At 35.6% G+C, this 19,688-nt stretch overlaps 3 protein-coding genes across 4 annotated transcripts in view; 2 read left to right on the top strand and 1 right to left on the bottom strand.

Moving 5' to 3' along the window:
* Positions 1 to 19,688, top strand: part of LOC127836555 (tyrosine-protein kinase Fer-like) — a 292,136-nt gene that overhangs the window by 99,713 nt on the left and 172,735 nt on the right. The gene's annotated exons all lie outside the window — the stretch shown is intronic.
* LOC127836561 (uncharacterized) overlaps positions 1 to 19,688 on the top strand; it is a 274,313-nt gene that overhangs the window by 135,584 nt on the left and 119,041 nt on the right. The window lies entirely within an intron of this gene.
* The window catches only part of LOC127835807 (guanylate cyclase soluble subunit beta-2-like), a 296,454-nt gene that overhangs the window by 190,688 nt on the left and 86,078 nt on the right, over positions 1 to 19,688 (bottom strand). Inside the window, 1 exon segment of the mRNA XM_052362242.1 lies at positions 18,967 to 19,121. Within this exon segment, the coding sequence (XP_052218202.1) occupies positions 18,967 to 19,121 (155 nt within the window).

The following is a 19,688-nucleotide window of genomic DNA, read 5'->3' as shown; positions in this document are numbered from 1 at the left end:
CTCTTATGTTTCTTTCGTTTATAAATATGTTTATATCTGACATTCGAGCTCGCAAACTTTAATTTTCTGACGATACCAACCTTTTCATGGTCGTAAATTCGCTCCTCGAAACTCTGCAACCCTATTTCAATCATACATTGTAAAATTTCTAATAGGGCTGACAGATACTAGTAGATAGTTTGATTTAAACCACAAAATCCAAATCAATACTGATATCAAATTAAATAAACATATCAGCCATATTTGACTGTGGAGAAGTACTTGGCATGCGCATATATTTTTTTATAAAGAAAAAGGCATAGACACAAGTTCTCATAATGCGTCGATTACAAAAAAAGTTAAATAGAAAACTATTTAGAAAATATACTTTCACTTTCTTACGAGCAATTCTTTAGTACTCAGACGATGATTTTGGTAATTATACGCAATATTCAAAAGAGGAACTAGAAACAAATCCAAACCGATTCATAGGGACTAGTATCTTGGTGCAAGCGTTCAGTGTAATGAAACGATCTGTATAATAATCTTTTACAGGAATCTATCAGTCAACAAAACGACAACGACATTTAGCAATTTATCAAACTATGCCAGTACCATTAGCTCACAACACTTTTGTCTGGAAACAATTACTTATTCAGAAATGTGTCACAAACTATTCAAATGCGAACATCTCTGTATTTAAATTCGTCTTGACTTTCAAATAAATATGAATGGAGCGATCTTCTAGATGACGTCAAACATTATGAAGCAATCTCCACCTTCAAAAGGCTCATTAACGTAGATCGACCGATTCAAAATTCTTTATTTTTATACGGCGAAAGACTCTAGCAAATGTTAAACACGCGCTTAAGAACAGCGTGTGGCTTCTTAAATGAGCATCTATTTAGACGCAATATACTTACATCCCCATTATGTCTGTGAAGACTAAGTGAAACACTGCCACATTACTTTCTCGATTGCACTCAGCATGTACATTTTTTGCGATAAAAGTTATTAACATAATACCCATATATGGAGTAGATACTCGTGTCTACTGGGAAAATACTGAGGAGTTTTAGAATGATACGTAGCATGACTTTGCTGGGATGGCTTATGAAGTTTATGGTGCGGTTATGCTCATTATCATTGAGTATGTTCTTTTTTGTTAGGGGGATAATCGGCGACTGGGTACACTCCTAAGGCCGTTTCTTCTTTTCCCAGATCTTCCTTCATATTGTCGTAATTGTTGAACTAATTGCCTTTTTATGCTTAATCAGCTCCAAAGGGACTATTTTACTTCAGTAGATTTCATGCCGTCAGACTGCACACTGCCACCTACATATAATATTCACGGACGTTCGACGTAACTTGGTCTAGTTATACGGTCTAAGTTTGTATGCCCCCGGTAGGGTGGCATATAGCAGATGAACTGTCTGTCAGTCCGTCCGTCTGTCCGTCCATCTGTCCGCCCGTCTGTCTGTATTTCTGTCTGTCTGTCTGTCTGTATGTCTGTCCGTTCGTCCGTCCGAAAACTTTAACATTGGCCATAACTTTTGCAATATTAAAGATAGCAACTTGATATTTGGCATACATGTGTATCTCATGGAGCTGCACATTTTGAGTGGTGAAAGGTCAAGGTCATCCGTCAAGGTCAAAGGTAAAAAAACAAAGCCAATGAAAATAACAAGCTTTGAATGGAGATAATTGATATTTATCATTTGGCAGGTACAGATCATTTTCATAAGGGAAGTAATATTTGTAAAGGGAAATAATTAAAAAAAGTAATTCAAAGCGCCGCAGTAGGGGGCATTGTGTTTCTGACAAACATATCTCTTGTTTTTACAATAACTAAATTTATGATTGAGTTCTTAAGATCATGGGGGCTTAGAAGGGCGCGATTGTGTAGACAGCGTCTGCTAAGGTGAGAATTTTTTGTGTAACTGATTGACAACATGGATGGCACTTTGTCTTTTCCCTAGCAATAAGAGCCACAAAGGTCGCACTCATGAGACATGTAGAAAGTCAACTGGTATATGCGGATCGTGTGCTTAATTGTGAACTAATTGTGAAGGAGGATTCGGGCAGTTTTTTCCTCAAGGAACTGACTTCGTAGAGGACCATCATATGATGTCACACATAGAATATTTAAAAACATAACATTTTCAGTGTCAGATAATGTCTAGATCAACCATTTGACGTCTTGGTTGGATAATTTTTACCAAAAAAAACAAATTGGAGAAGAAAACTATTGATAAAAAACAACACATTCCGAACCCCTGTTTCTTTCTTATATTAATCTATATTACTCATTTGAAGAATGGGGCATTGAGAGCTTTGAAAAATAATTTTTATGTATCATTCTTGTGAGTGACGTTTCTTTCACACCTGTCGATTGGCTAATGAGAAGTTGGACAATGGACATCACGGTATCGCTATGTGCTTAGGTTAGCTAAAAACACAAATACGAACACCTTGTCAATGGTTAAAAATAACTTCACTTATAATACTATAAAAATACTACCCCATACCTATATATATATATATATATATATATATATATATATATATATATATATATATATATATATATATATATATATATATATATATATATATATATATATATATATATATGTATATATATATATATATATAATATGAAATAGTGCTATTGGCATTTATCCTATACTGAATTGTATGAAAGGTCTTAATAAGAAAAGTATTTGTTTAATGATACGATTCTCCGAAAAATCATCATTTGCTATAGTTTACGAAATATCTATATTTTAAAGCCCCATTACTACTCAAAATCAACAAAACTTTCGTACAATATTTCGTAAAATAAAGTTAAACAATTAAAAATGAGTGTTCCTTGTGGCAATTGCCAACATTCAAACGTCAGATGTGGTCTGGTAAAATGGATGATTTTAGATACAAACTGCTGGTTTTATTAGTGTTTTGTATATTTAATTCCATTTTAATTTCCCGCAACGATATCAATGTATACGATACATGAAAACTAACATGGTACCATTTACGTGTTCTTGTGTCGTATGAATAGATATATTCGCGGGAAATTAAAATGGAATTAATTGTGTCACAAATAAATAAAAACGAGCATTTTGTATATACACAAATCTATGTAATCATACCACATATAGTGTTGAAATTGTGGTTATTTCTATAAGGAATACTGATTGTTTAGGTGTTAGCTTTATTTTACGAAATACTTTACGAAATTTTCGTAGATTATGAGCGTTATAGAGGCTTAAAGTTTCATTAAAAATATTCAAATGTGTTCTGGAGAAGTTACAAACTTCAAAATTGATAACAAAGTTTAAAAAAACAAAATGTATATTTAGATAACAATACTTTTATTTTTGCAAGTTTAAAACAAGATTTATGAAGCCATGAGTTCACTTTAATAAAGAATCACATGTTTACAGTTTTAATGAGCCCATCTTTGGGAAAAAAAACTTTCTTTTTTTACCGTGATGTGTAGAATAGCGTGCAACTACTTAATAGATAATGCTAAAAGAGATATCATTTAAGAGTCCGTCACTTAAAAAGCAATTATATACATTAAAGGGGCATATCCATGACCTTTTTCCAATAACTTAGACCATTAAGCAAACAATTTATATTCCCTCTTTTAAGGCAGACATGTTTCATGATATATATTGCAATAAAATCGCTAAGAACATATACAATACCCAAATATATCTTCAGTGGGATGGAATGAACGCCTACAAAAACAGCCTACTTCAATTACAATTGTACTACACTCACGTATCGTAAGGGAATGTGCGCATACATATTAAAGTAGTTCATGTAGATTTAATGTACAAGTATTTTATTGCTACCTACTACTGACTTTGCTGTGACCGCTTAAAGTTATAAAAATACTAATTTTAATTCCCTAAACTGATAAATATGTTTTAAGCAACCATGTAGGGCATAATTTTGTTAAACGCAATCTAACGTAAAAAATAAAATACCATATTAAGCATCAATATGCCTCTTTAAAACAAAAGATTTACAATGCCATACGAGCACAATAAGTTCGAAGTTCAAACATGTTAGTCTATATGCTTATACAAATCAATAGAACCCTTAAACCTTCCGTTCAGTTTATATAGGCAATCTCGGTACACTCAGGAAGTTTCTTTAGAGCTTTAATGTTTCTTAAATATTGGGAAAAAAACTCCAGAGATATAACAGGGCGAACAATATATTGGTAGTCTTCATTTTAAGGAAAGTGAATATATGATCACCACATATGATAGGTTATGAATTGATAATTGAGCTTACTACTAGTCTTGGATGCACTATGTTGTGCGAGTTAAAACAATACAATCAGTAATCTAACATGACACCTACTATGGACAAAGAACGCAAGCATAAATGTAAACTTATCTAATAAAAAAACTAAGCAAAAAGAAGTCCCAGAGCTGAGCATTGCGAACTGAAACGTAGTTCTGTAATGTTTGAATTTGAATGCAAATTCATTTTCGAACATCGCTATTAACATGTCTATAACAAGCGTTTTTAGATCTGATGCATGGGTTTCAAAGGGCACAGGTTATCATAGACAATCGTTAACTCCTATCCATAAGAACTCATTATCATTGTTATGTTAAAGATAAACCATAATAAACAAAGACTTGTCGCAGGCTCATAAGCAATGCTCTCAGAGAAGCAATTTTACATTTTCTTTATACAAGAGTGTCAGGCATGACCACGTTAAAATGAGAAAACACTATATACAAGCTTGAAATGTGACCTTGAAATTTAAAAGGAGAATACAATTTTAAGAAAATCATAAATTAATCATGAAATATAATAATAAGATATACTACAAATATCATACCAGGCATTAACAGACAGACAATGAAACATGTGAAAGTGTGACCATTGTATGACGCCGGAAAGGTCAAAATGAGCGTATTGTTCTATATAAAATAACCAACTTTAAAAAAAATTATGACAATGCCACAAAACATATCTTTAAGCGAATACATATTATATATGTGTGCCCTTCCAAGGTCGGTCTTCAAGTTAGCTAAAAGCACAACCACTTTTCAGAACAAATCCCCCATCAGAACTAAGTACATGAATCTAGTTTGTATCCAGGTGACATTATTTGAACAATCGTATTAGAAGACCACTAAATGATGTTACAAATTAGTAAAACTCAGACACTTATGATTTACTTTTTCAAATCACTGTACGTAGTAGTTTCCATATCGAAAGTCGTATTTAACTTTGCTGACCAACACATATAGCTGACATAAACAACGTAAACAACATTGAAAAACATTCACTAAACGATCATTCCTGTGACAGGGTTGATGTTTATCATCGTTTGTTCTAACTCGCAAATAATTGTAAACAGCTTTAATTCAGACTATCAAAATAACAATCTTTCTTGCAAAGATTTTCCTTTCCGAAATGACATTTTGAAAACGAAAGTTCTCCAATACATGCTTCCGGAAAAATATATTTAACCCTACCATTTTTATTTTTAAATAGTATTTATACATTAAATACATTTTCGGACTAAAGTTATTCTCCAATGATCCAGGATAATCTCGAGTTCAAATTTCAATACTTCAAATATGGACATTATACAGATTTAATGTGTTTAAGTATTTATTTATGTTTTAAACATTTTTTTAGAAGTCATTGTATAACTCTCTTGTGAGCGATACGTTATGTTATATTGTAAGCAACAAATGCATGAATCGTTTTGTTTGAAATAGTGAAAATTATATATCTTGGTATCTTAATTATTAATAAAAAATTTAGTTGTCAGGTACCTGTGAATTCTTACTACGCAAATAGAGCAACACAGTTGAGTGTGGTCATAGCAATAATGTGTCAGTGTTTTATCCTCATGCACTTCACATATCCTGAGAAAATCCTACACCTATTTCGAAACTGGCCATTTCATTATATCTCCCCTTCCACATGTTGTATGCTTTGTAAACAACTGACTATGTGGTATGACACATTCTCTACAATAAAACCTCAAACATGTCCCACAAAAAATGTCTGCCGAGATCTCTTGATTCTGCTCTATACATGATTTGCAACAAAATCGTTAACCATACGCGAACGTTCCGACCTAGAGATTGAACATGTCGCCATTTTGTTATTTTGGGTCTAAGCAAAAGCCTTTAGTTCAAATAGTTTAAGTATATTTCTGATACAGTATTCCATACAACACATGTAAATAGCTAGTTTGAAAAGTTAATCAGTCCAAGTAATGCAGAAGTAATAATGAAATTAATTTAAGCACAAGTTAAGTTAAATCCGGATATAATCCAATCTTTACGGTCGCGAAACAAAGTAACTATGAATAATGCCACGTGAGTAAGAATAAACCAAATTGCAAAACCCTACTTACACAGGTAGTTTTTAACGCTGTGTAAAAATAAAAAGGCCATATATAACTGACAAGTGTTAAACAATAAACAATACGAACAGTCAGTGTTTCCAAATACTTTCGGAAATAATTCGTTTAATGAAGACTTCAAAGTTCAAAATTGGTTACAAAATATATCAATGTAATACCATATTTATTTAAAATAATAATATACATACAACACATGTTCAATTGTTGCGATTGGCAAAAGCAAGTGTTCAAGCAACAATTGAACATGTTTTGTATGTATATTATTATTGTAAATAAATATGGTATTATAAATGATTATATTAATATTTATATATATATGTATATATTTATATATATATGTATATATATATATATATATATATATATATATATATATATATATATATATATATATATATATATCTATATATATATATATCTATATATATATATATATATATATATATATATATATATATATATATATATATATATATATATATATGGTTGGCAGAGCTGAGTCTCGAAAGACTATGCTTATGCGCTCTGTCTGTCACTTCTTGGGACAACGCCTGCTGTGACTTAGCAGGCCGATGCGGGCGTGGCAGTCCTTGTTGCACAATACGCACACAAAGGGGCTTGCAGTCGGGGGGACGGCGGCGAGCTTTTCGCAAGCTTCTCTTCTGAGTTGCATGTCCGGATCTGCTTTCCTCAGCTGCCTCAATACCTCTGTGTAAAAACTGTCGCCAAGCGGTGCGATCCTCGGCAAGAGTCTCCCAGGTTTCTACTGTAATGCAGCAGGCTTTGAGGTCCCGCTTGCAGGCATCTTTGTACCTGAGAGCTGGGCGACCTACGGGTCGTGTGTCAGTTGCAAGCTGGCCGTACAAGACGTCCTTTGGTAGGCGTCCATCCTCCATTCGACGCACGTGACCAAGCCAGCGGAGGCGACGTTGAGCTAGTAGGGCATACATGCTTGGGATCCCAGCACGTTCCAGTATGTCATTGTTTTGGATACGATCCTGCCACTTAATCTCCAACAAGCGCTTTAGGCAACGCATGTGAAACGTGCTGAGGCGGCGTTCATGTCGCATGAGGGTCGTCCATGTTTCGCTACCGTACAGCAGAGTGCTGAGGACACAGGCCTGGTATACCCTGGTCTTGGTCTTCTGTGTCAGAAGCTTATTTTCCCAGACTCTCTTTGTCAGTCTGGCCATGGTAGCTGAAGCCTTTGCGATGCGCTTGCTAAGCTCGGTATCGACGGACAGGTTTCCGCTGATGGTGGAACCAAGGTAGGTGAAGTCCTCCACCACCTCCACGGTATTGTCCCCGATCTTAATGCAGGGTATGTTGCAGGCATCCTGGCCCATGATATTAGTCTTTTTCAAGCTGACAGTAAGCCCAAATTCTAAACATGCTGTAGCGAAGAGGTCTATGAGTCTTTGAAGAGCCTCTTCTGTATGCGTGGCCAGGGCAGCATCGTCCGCAAACAGCATCTCTCTGACGAGGACTTTGGTCACTTTTGTTCTGGCCCGTAAGCGAGCGATGTTGAAGAGTTTCCTGTCAGACCTGGTGTGAATGTAGATGCCATCAGTGGACGAGTCAAAGGCAAACTTCAGCAGCATCGAGAAGAAGATGCCAAACAAGGTAGGTGCAAGCACGCAACCCTGCTTGACACCGCTGTTGATGAGGAATGGCTCTGATGATGACCCGTCAAAGACGAAAGTTCCTTTAATGTCTTCGTGAAAGGATACCACCATGCTGCGCAGCTTAGGAGGGCAACCAATCTTCTCCAAAAGGCGGAGCAGTCCGGGTCTGCTGACCAGGTCGAAAGCCTTAGTGAGGTCGATGAAGGCCAAGTAAAGAGGCATACCCTGTTCTCTGCACTTTTCTTGGAGTTGGCGTACAGTAAAGATCATGTCGGTGGTAGATCTGCCGGAGCGGAAACCACACTGAGACTCGGGGTAGACCCTTGTTGCAAGGGTCTGGAGACGTTTTAGGACTATGCGAGCAAAGACCTTTTCAACCACGCTCAGTAGAGAGATGCCTCTGTAGTTTGTGGTCTAAGGCTGATATTGCCGGGGTGGAAATTGGGGATGAGCGCCCATTTCTCTAGAAAAGCCCTATAAGGCACGCGTCTCAAAAAGCCTCTGTCAGCCAAATATATATATATATTTATTTATTTATATATTTTTTATATATGTAAGAGTTAGCTTAAGCAACATTTAGTTCATCGATACCATGTATTTGTTTCTTAAAATGTCAATACTCGATCTATAAATATTTGTTGAGTGAAACAAAATTTGCAGCCCGAGCGCCCGCTGACAAACAACAAACTCCCAAAAATCCAAAAATGCTTGTCACGTTATTTGCAATTAATTACATGCGTGCGTATTATGCCAATACGTTGCCGTATTTTTCCATTTGACCTCAATATATTTTTTAAAGCCGTTTCATGTAAAGTGTAACCGAATGTATTTACGAACCAAAACCAACGTATATATAATCTTTCCAATATTCTTAAATAATCAAAATTGCAAAAAACGTCAAAAAATATTGACTTCCCAAGAGTCAAATCTTGAATCAACGGAAGCAACATCCAATATTCTGCCTCTTCCTTAGTGTGTGTTTTAATTTCGAATTTATTTATGAAACTTTTTTGTTAATTGTACAGATCATTATCGATAATTATCCACAAACTAACTGCTTATTCGTAAAGGAAGTATTATTTGTGTTTGTTTTTAATAAATGTATTTATCTTTTTCGGAATTAGTGGCTTTTTGATTTTCATTGGGTCAACATTCAGATAAGTCCCATATCTTAGAAACAAACAACAAGGTCATTGACTTCTACAATATGTTTGCCCCCGTGTAATAACATAATCGAGACATTATAACATATTATATTGAATTTGTTCAAGGCCTTCTGATGTAAGATACTGGGCATGCCACATACTGAATGAAAAAAGTGGAAATTCGATCTTTGTCCGCGAATTTGACATTGGTCTTGAGGTAAAGGTTCTTGAGCATAACATGTACTTCAAAAGTTCATTACGCAGGAGAAACATTTAAAGTCATATTAGTTCTTTTAATATGTTTTGGTTTGTTTTCTTTTGATAGGGTCAATGAAACATTTTTTTTGTTTCAATAATGGATTGAAGAATAATTGGTTTACACATTTCAGATAGTGTTGCATGTAACCAACGTTTTATAACATTAAAATACAAGGGAAATACGGTTATTTACGATTTGTTGTTGAGACAAAATTTCATATTAATTGTTTATTAAACACATTTTAAAGTATCATTAATATACTGAAAAATTGTAAACCAAAATTATACCTCTTTCTTATTTCAAAATAGTTTCGCTTTGTCAATACTATTTTGCTTGCACACATGAAGAGTGTCTTTTTTGAAAACTTTTTCAAATTATTTAAACCAGGAATGAGAATCCAAAAAACAAAGGAACTTCTCAGCAAGACTCAATACTTATCTTAGTATTGCCACATAGAACAAAAGTCAGTTTAACAGCACTGTATCTTCATAAGCAGTTTACAATAATTCGTAATGAGCCTAAAATACCCAAATAAATACAGACAAATTAACATAGATTGCAAGTTTATAATCACAAAATACTTTTAAATTTTAAACCGGTTAACATGATTATATATAGTAACCCAAATATAAACCGTGGCTACCATAATTTATTTGTTAACGGTAAAGATTAAATATGCAAATCTTCCAAGTGATTCTAATTTTAGCTCATTTTTTATAGATTTATCAAATATGTTAAGTGTGTGTGCATCTTTAAAATTCATTTCATTCTTTTCAGCAAAAGTTTTAATTACGCTGACAGCCACCTGCAAGAATGAATCGACGCGTAAATTATGTATACTATGAGCATATCAGGCGCACATGTCGAAAGGTTATTTTCATCGAGTAAATTAAATAAATAACCTTTTGACCTATAGCAGGCTTTTTATTAAGCCCCAGCAATCAAAAGTAAGTATGTGTGTACATATCGTATGTGCTCAAGAATCATAACGATGTTGTGTATCGGAAACAAGCCGATGCGCATGTTTAAATTAAAGAAGTTCCCCTCGAATGCTCACTCCTGCCCGAGTTGTCGCCGTCCGACACCATACTCAACTATTGGCACGCACATATTATCGACACATACGGTGCTATGCTTTCAGCGCTTTGATTCCGTTGCAGATTGATTTCGGGAACGAGCGGAAGGTTTACGCTGTGGCCACGCAACGCTACTCGGACACGTTCAATCTAGTCATCTACAAACTCGCATGAAGCGTCGACGGCAACTCGTTCATTGACGCGGCGTCAACGTTAACGTCAATAAAAACCACAAAACGAAGCTTTTGACCAATTTCAACAAAGAATATAATTGAATATTAAATATATAAATAATATGTGGAAAAGCCAATGAGATTTCTAAATTTTGTAAATTATTTTACAATTATTGACATTAGTTAACGCAATCGTTCATACTTCATTAAAATAAGCTTTCAATAAGTAAAACGTTCATTTGAAACATTTGTAAAAATAGTCTTTGAATAGATATTCGCTCAAATATTTAGTTCATACAAAAGTAGGTGTACGCATGCACAACTCCATCAACTTAATGCATCAACTTACCGAGACTTGAAGCTGAATTTTGAACCATTTGAGACACAATTAGTTCATCGTTAGCAGCATGGCCTTCAGGGAATCGATGATTAAATGGCTAATGTAAACAGCCGCTTTGCAACATGTACAAAGCATTGTATTCCATGTAAAGATGTAACATAATATTTACATGTGAAATGAGTTTAAAGCCACACATATTGAAATGAAATACATGTTAATCAATATATATAGATTCAATATGAAAGTGTGCAAAATTGTCATTAAATCTATAGCCTAGTTAGCAAGTAATTTACTATTTTTTATTATCATTTTAAAACCGAACGTAGGATTTCTATATGTATACGTCCATTTCGACAATTTCGTCAATTTCAACAAACGCGATTATTTTTAAGTTTTAAATCGCAAAAAGACTGATTTCTACCTTGTAACCACCATATATATTCAAATTGGCATAGATAAAATATGTTGCTTATTTATAGTTAAATTTTCTTTCATTTTAAGGTGTGTGACTTTAATATACACACTCTCACTACCGCACACAAATATCTAACTAATCACTATTCTTCATGCAGAATTTCAGCGGAAGTGGAGCGAACTTCAAGGCGATTACGTAGCAAGTGCTCCCGCCTCCAGTTATCTGTCGCTACCTTCGCTTCCTTCCGCTCACTTGGACGAATTCACATCCAGGTTTCCGCGTAGAGGTCTACTCCTGTGACGAATACAAAGGAACTTTGTCTTTAAAAAAATGGGACTTGATTTTTCAGAAAAGTGACAACTTTCTTTAGAAAAGGGAAATCTGCTTAGAAAATGCGCCTATATGTGTTTATGCTAACAATTGGACTGTCAAAATATTCCAGACGTTTACGTCATACATTCATAAGATTTGCATAACTAATCCTCAAGTAACATAAAAAAAGAAACATGCATGTACATTAACAACTACAAATATATGAATACGCCAACATTTTTTTTCGATTATAAAAACACCTTAATAAAATGTATGTTCTTTTCTGTAAGTGAATGAACTTATTTATTTTCTACGGGTAACAGTATTATTTCAGTATTGTTATTTATGCTGTATTTACTTCATTTAACGGAAACATGAAATTCTTAATAAACACGCCGTCGTTCCAACCAGGAATATTTTACTCACAGTTTCATAAGCGCCCTGTATTTTGGATTAACTCGCGTTCGTTACGTTTGCACACGTCACTCTTTCTGAAAGCTCGGTTTGTACATGGATAATCAATGATTAACAACGAGCGTCGAAATGTTAATTGTACACTCATCTTAAATAATTGATCCCGCTCATGGTAATTCAGGTTTAATACATAGTGGCGCCCCATGTCAGCCTATGCAGTCCACACAGGCTAATCATGGACGACACGTTCTGCCTACACTGGTTGTAAGCTCATAAGAAAACGGAAAATACCATTAAAGCGGAAAGTGTCGGGCCTCATTTGCCCGTGCTTACATGCATTGCGCCCCGTTTTCCCAAAGTGCGGTTCGATTACACTCCTGATGGTCTATTAAAAAAACATGTTTCACCTTTAACCCATAATACACGTACAGAAACTGAGCAATGTTAACTAAATTACATGTAACCCTACACAAAACGAACGTTTTTTTCAGAGCCGGTAGTTGTCTTCAGACCTAATTATATTAAAATATGTTAATTCCCGAATGTTCAAACATGACAATGAAACAAATCAAACATCCAGAAAGTTGTATAGACTACTAATACCACCACGACCAATATCGCCAACATCATCGTTGTCAGAAGAGTCTTCGTCAATTATAACAAGCGTTATCATGTTAACATTTAAACCGTTTATTTACTTTTGTTGTTGCAAATTTACACGAGTTTTACGCTGAGATATCACTATCTGTTGCCTGCAATTTGAACTCTCGATATCAGAAGTTTCATTTTATTTGGATAAACTACGTGTAAGTCGGTATGTATTACATTATACATTGTATTTAGCTGTATTGCGTTTACTAAGATTTCAGTAATGTTGTTTAAACAAGGATTTAAACTAAGCAGAAAAAAAACTTTTAAAAAACAAGAGAAAGGGCTTTATAAAGCCGCAAAGTTATGCTCGTCCACGAATTAACGTAAGAAATGAGCCCCTGCTGCCCTTTTCATCGCATGTACGGGACTAAGGGACCACATCAATCGGCATCAATGCACACCTGTGTCGCGTACGCGTTGTGATTTGTTCATTGTCTAATGATATGGGAATAGTCTCTTTATTAGTCCGTGCGTATGTCCGCTCATACGCCTGTATATTCTCTATAGAAAAGCTTTTCTCCCAGTACTTTGTTTAAATAAAGAATTATATGCATGTACAATGATCAATTCAATATAAAACAGTATACATGATAGAAATGCCATGTTACCCTTAATGTATCTTCAGTCACAACGGGTTATCTTTTATATACCCATGTTCGTTTGTATCAAATATTCAATTCAATTCAAGTCCCAGTTCTGCCCCGCTTTAGCGATGATTGCTTCACTAGATTGCGCATAGCATTAACGTATTCGATCAATTATCTTAATGTTTGCTCTCACTTGTGAGGCTACTTTCAATTTTGATTACGTATAACAATAGTTGTTTTGTTAAAATAACTTCAGGTGGTGTTCTTTTCGCGTTTTTTTCCTTATACAATCGATTTTTTATTTAGAGATTCAATTAGATTTCCTTTTTATTTGATTCTCGTTTCAGGTTTATAATATATTACTAGAAAAGGACGTCATCACTTCCTATAATAGACATGTCAAAGGCTTACACAGAGCGCAATGAGCTCGCCAAGAAAGTAGTCCTTGGTCTTGAAAACGAAGGATTTATATTCATAGACAACGACGCAAAATTGGATTATGATGGGCTTTTTCGCGCATGCAAATGGTTTTTCGATAAGCCGATCGAATTCAAGCGAACAGTGATGAGAAACTTTTGGAACCCCGAAAATTCGAATATTTACCGAGGGTATTTTCCAGTCACAGAAGGAGAACCTAGCCGGAAGGAAGGTTTTGAATTCGCGCGCGATGTCAGAGATGATGACGTAACAGTTGCTATAAATAACTGGTTCTACGAGAAGTCTCCTTGGCCAAAGGAAGATGGGGAATTCCCTTTTAAGGAATTCCTTCAAGAAAGTTATGAGACCCTACACAACACAGCTTTAGAGATTCTAAAGCTAGTCACCATCGGTTTGGGTATAGAGGAAAACATCTTCGAAGACATGTTTTCGGACAAACCATGTTCTACATTTCGGATCATGCATTACCCGCCTTGGAAAGGGGAACCGCCGAAAAACGCGATTGTCGAAGATGGAAAAGTCGTCATAACTCCTGAACACACGGGCACAAACTTCCTGACGCTTCTCACTAGATTCAACTATGGCGGACTGGAGGTTAAGACCATGGATGGTTCGTGGGCGGAAGTGGATCCAAGACCCGGAAGTCTCGTCATGAATATCGGGGACACCTTCTCCAGAATGATGGGTGGAAGGCTCAAAACGACGAAGCATCGAGTTATTGACATCGGCACCGACCGTTACGCCGTTCCGTTCTTTTTCACGCCTCGTTACGACGGTGACATCGGTATCAATTTCATGTCAAAAGCCACCGGGGTGGGACCGGAACACCGGGTGGAGCGATACGGACCCTGGTTCCTCGACGTCATCAAAAACCAGAAAAAGTACTTTGAGTACCGAGTGCTACCGGATATTGAGCCGACAACATAGAGTGACGTTTTTGTTTTTGTGCTATGCGATATTGTTTGGCGATTGAGTAACTATGATCGAGGCAAAACGTTATATTGCAATATAAATTCTGTGTACGGACGGAGCTTCATTTCATTTCTATTTGGTGTCATACTGATAAAGATTAACGACGGAATGCATGCATGCATTTGTGTCACATTAAAATGGCTTAGTTTCTATATGATTAAAAGATATAAAATATTGCGTTGAAAAAAACATCAAAATAATGATGATAACACTAATTATAATGACATAATTGACGACAATGATTGTGATTGATAACTGACGACGTTGTGACGACATGATGATTAATTGAACATATGATGCCACAGGTTGTTTGTTTTATTCTAAAAACATGTGTACTGTTCAGTGATATATATGAATAAATTGTTGCATAACGTCACAAATATGTGAAGACAACATATGCATCATATGCAAACAAGAGCGCAAACACGCATAACAATGCCGACCGCGGTTGTATTTGTGTGATATGGTATTCGCCCTTCTGATTTACTTCACGAACCAAACTTCAAATATTAAAAAGAAAGTGAGTTGCTAATTTGTGTTAAGCGAGTACACTTCTTGTAGCATACTTTGAACTAAATATAAGTAAGTATCTAGCCCGCGAGCTCGATTGTATCGCGCGATATTGCATTTATATCTCGTTCTAGCGTTCCATCATAATTTAAAGCGGAACGGAGGAAAACGGAAAAAACTAAAACGACGAAGAGTCAATTTGAATTCGTTTTCCATTTTCATAATCGTTTTATGTACGATTGATTTTTAATTTCAATTCGTTTTCTGTCAAATACAAATCGTAAAAACGATAAAACGAACCTTAACTGTTGCCCTGAGTTCTTAGCCGAGTGATATTTGTAAACAACATGCAATAATTATTGCAATAGTGTCGTTAATTATCGGAAAATAATCCAGTCTGCCTGTTTGGATGCGCCTGTTTAACCTAAAGCGATTTCAGTATTTCCCACCAAAACTAAATATCGTTTTTTATAAGCCGGTTATAAACAATATATCCTTCTTAAATTAATCTTTACATGCGCAGCTTTTTCTGTTTGAATATACCATAACTCGGGAACGTGTTAAATGGATACCTTTTATACCCTCCAAAATTGATAAGTATGTGTGACTGTGTCTCAAAGTTTAACTTAACTGGCGGTAGTAATTTATACATGTAAATATGTATTACAGGTAAATAACAAAATCAAGACTTTTAAAATATGAAAGTTCATGTATTTTTCTTTTTCAAAAATAAAGAAGCACCTTATAAATGACAAACAAGATTCTAAATTAAATGTGGTAATTCGAGATAAAACAAGTATTGTTATTCTGTAGTTTTTATTCGTAGTGGAACTAATACACATTTTACACCAAAACGTCTTAAACCGTAAAGAGTATTAGTTAAAAATACTTAAAACGTGTTCAACATACAGACTAGATACATGCCAACACATGCATGCTTTATATTTGAAACAAAAATATTCGACATACATAGTGACCTTCATAATGCAAAAAATAAGCTAAAAACACGTAAGCATCTATTACCGTAACATTTGTATGTACATATAATAAATAATATATTTACAAATGTAAGAGTTCAGTCGCAATATATACCTGTTTTGTTTGTAAGAAATGCTTTTCATATTGTTTTTGTTCGTAAGAGCCTTATGCAATTCGATCAAGTATTTGAGACTGCATGTCCGGTAAAAACGTAGTAATGTTAGTCTGAGATGAAAGGAATATAATAACTCGATTTTCTCCAAAGGCATTTGTGCGTGCAAATAAATTATAATTGTTCACCATATTGTTATTAATTTATTATTTTACCGACTTCAATGAATTTTGATTTGTTTTAAGAAGCAATTTCTTAGTTATTAAATGTTGGGGAGCGGGGCTTTAAAACTGATATGAAAACAAAACACAACAAAAATATCAGTTCAAATATCAAATAAAGGAAAACCATCAAAACAATTTAAAACAAGTCTTTATGGTCGAGCAATTTTATGACATCTTTACATCTATATTGTGTTCACAATAGTTAGGGTTAGCTGCATTCCTATTCCCTAGTAACATGAATCTTGAATGCAAGTTAAAGACGCCGACGCGTGGAAGACGCCGACGCGTATCCCCACGCGCATTTTGTTAGCAAAACGAGTGAAAATCTCTGACCCGGCCCCACCCCAACCCCCATAGCCTTTGACCCAGAGGTCAGATTAAAATTACAAATAGTGCACTGTCGCACATATGCTCATAGCTACCATGTGTGTAAGTTTGGAGGTTCTAGTGCTAATAGTGTAGGAGAAGATAGTGGCCAGGACGGACGGACGGATGGACAGACGGCGGAGATAACCACATCATCCCCACGCTTTTCACATCCCCACGCTTTTCAAAAAGCGTGGGGATAATAATTAATGAACACTTTCAACACACACTTATAAGCCTTTGGACCGTGCGGCTTTGTCCATTTACGATCGGACCGGAAGTTACTTCGTCTGCAGCGACCCGGATCCGCTCTCACCGGACAACGGTCTGCTTCTGACTGAAATGGAAACTAAATAAGCATGAACAAACGTGGAATTGCATTCATGTTGATAAATCACTGATTTGTTAAATATATGACGATAATAATAATTGTTTTTCAAGAACACAATAAACAAGGAACAGTTTCTGAGTGCAACATCATGAGAAAATACAAAATAGTTCTGATTTCGATAAACGATCGATCAAGCATCTTTAACTTTAAATTTCCGATCGAATTGCATGATATTACTACATCAAAGTGTGTTGATTCTGGAAGTGTGTTTACGCATCCGTTCAAAGATGACAATTACGTAGCGACGTCACGGTATGTATCGTCGGTGTTCTTCGAAAACCGCGTAAGTCAATTTTTACAACTTTTCAATAGGCAAGAAAAACATTTTAAAAATATAATAATTTACATAGTCCAAAAAAGGAACAAAACATAAAGAGAAAGTCCATTTTTAGACTTAAAATGACAACTACAGGCCTTTATATTTTCATAAATTAAAAGTATGCCCATTTTGACATAGAATATGTAAATTCATATATTTTAAAACTTCAAAAAATATTTAAAAATTTTTTTTTGAAAAGTTAGAAAAATTGACTTACGCAGTTTTTGCAGAAACAATTAGTGCACCAATGAATGTTCAGGATTTTCTCACGTGCTCATAACTATGCCTTCCAATTGGATATTTAATCCAGTATTTTCGCAGAAAATTACCCGTGAACCGGCCGTTCTTATACAAACAAATAACAATTTGCGCCAAATTTGACTTACGCGGTTTTCGAAGAACAGCGACGGTATATAAAAAGAAATACACAGCTGACGCTCACTTTGATCAAACCAGTTTGCTTCCTAACTTTCACTCATTTAGAGCACCAGCTTCGGCACTTGAAGATCTATCATCCATCTATCTATACCGGCAATAAAATGTCTTAACAGGAAATGACGTATATAAACACCTGAGGAAGTGCTCTCTGCGATCGGATACACTCGGTTGTTGCGGGCGTATGCCAGCCCCGCCACCCGCCCTTCGTTTATATACATCACTTCCGGATTGTTGTGTGAACGCCCGAGCAAGTCGTCCTCCGACAGAATATCGTTCTTCAACAAGAAATAGGTCTCCAACATTCCATAGCCTCTCAACTCAATTTTACCCCGCTTTTCGAATTAGAATCCTTTATTCACAAGAATCCTGGAAATTAAAGAAGTTGATAATTGGTGTACGAACACTAATTTCTGATCCACTTAGCTACCCATTGGAACTCAGATTGGAACTCAGATTTTAAGAGTTCGAAAAAACGTTTGTTTCAAAACTTATATTAAAAAGGTTTTAAGCGTCACAAGCAAAAACACGTTGAAATGTATGAACCGCACACTGCAAATGGTAGCTCATTGCATGGTCGTTAATAGACTGCCCATAGCAGTCCGCACGGGCTAATCAGTGACGACACTTTCCGCTTTTGTAGATTTTTTCTTTTAAAGGAAGTCGCTTCAAAATGAAACTCCAGTATAGGCATTGAGTGTCGTCCCTGACTAACCTGTGCGGAATGCAGAGGCTAATCTGGGACGACACTGTACATACATGCATTAAGCCTGGTTATCCCAGAATGAGGTACATCTCAATACAAACTACAGTATCTTGCAACTCACTGATATGTCGTGGGGCTGATGTGAATTTTCCCTGGTTCTCCGTGACTTTCCAGTTTGGAGGCGAGAACACACGTCTCGCCCATGGCGACAAAACGCGGAACTTTCTGACCAAGCACACCGGTAACCATAGAACCAGTGTGGATACCAAAACGGAGCTGGATTTTGAAAAAGGAATCATGTAAGATATTATTGCAAATCGCATTATATAATGATTGTAATAATGGCAATTAAAGGCTTATAGAGAAACTTTTTTAAATGACATCATCATACTCGTTACGTAGTTATAACCATGATCATCATATACAGCTTTTCTTAAGAACATAATATCAAACCAAGCATTACCTGATTCGCCAGCCAGCGTTGGCGTTTGAAGAGACAGAATCGGACACAACATAAAACATGACATCTCCATCATTGTTACGAAATTATCACTATCATCCTATTTACCTATTTTAAATAATAAAATATCAAACACACTAATATGATAGATTCGCAATCAAGCGGCGACGTCAGGTTCATCCCCGTAATGCGCATGCTCAGTACTGTTTTTTGCGACGGCCATCATAACTAGCTATTCTAAATAAAGAAATATCAAACAAAACAATTCCTGGATAAACTCGCCATCTAGCGGCGACGTAAGTCCATGGCCGTTATGGACATGCCAAACGCTGTGTTGGCGACAGCCATTATAGATAGCAATTATAAATAATAAATAACCAAAG

Source organism: Dreissena polymorpha, chromosome 6 (assembly GCF_020536995.1).
Source record: "Dreissena polymorpha isolate Duluth1 chromosome 6, UMN_Dpol_1.0, whole genome shotgun sequence".
NCBI classification, from domain to species: Eukaryota; Metazoa; Mollusca; class Bivalvia; order Myida; family Dreissenidae; genus Dreissena; species Dreissena polymorpha.
This window is presented reverse-complemented; position numbering and strand designations above follow the sequence as displayed.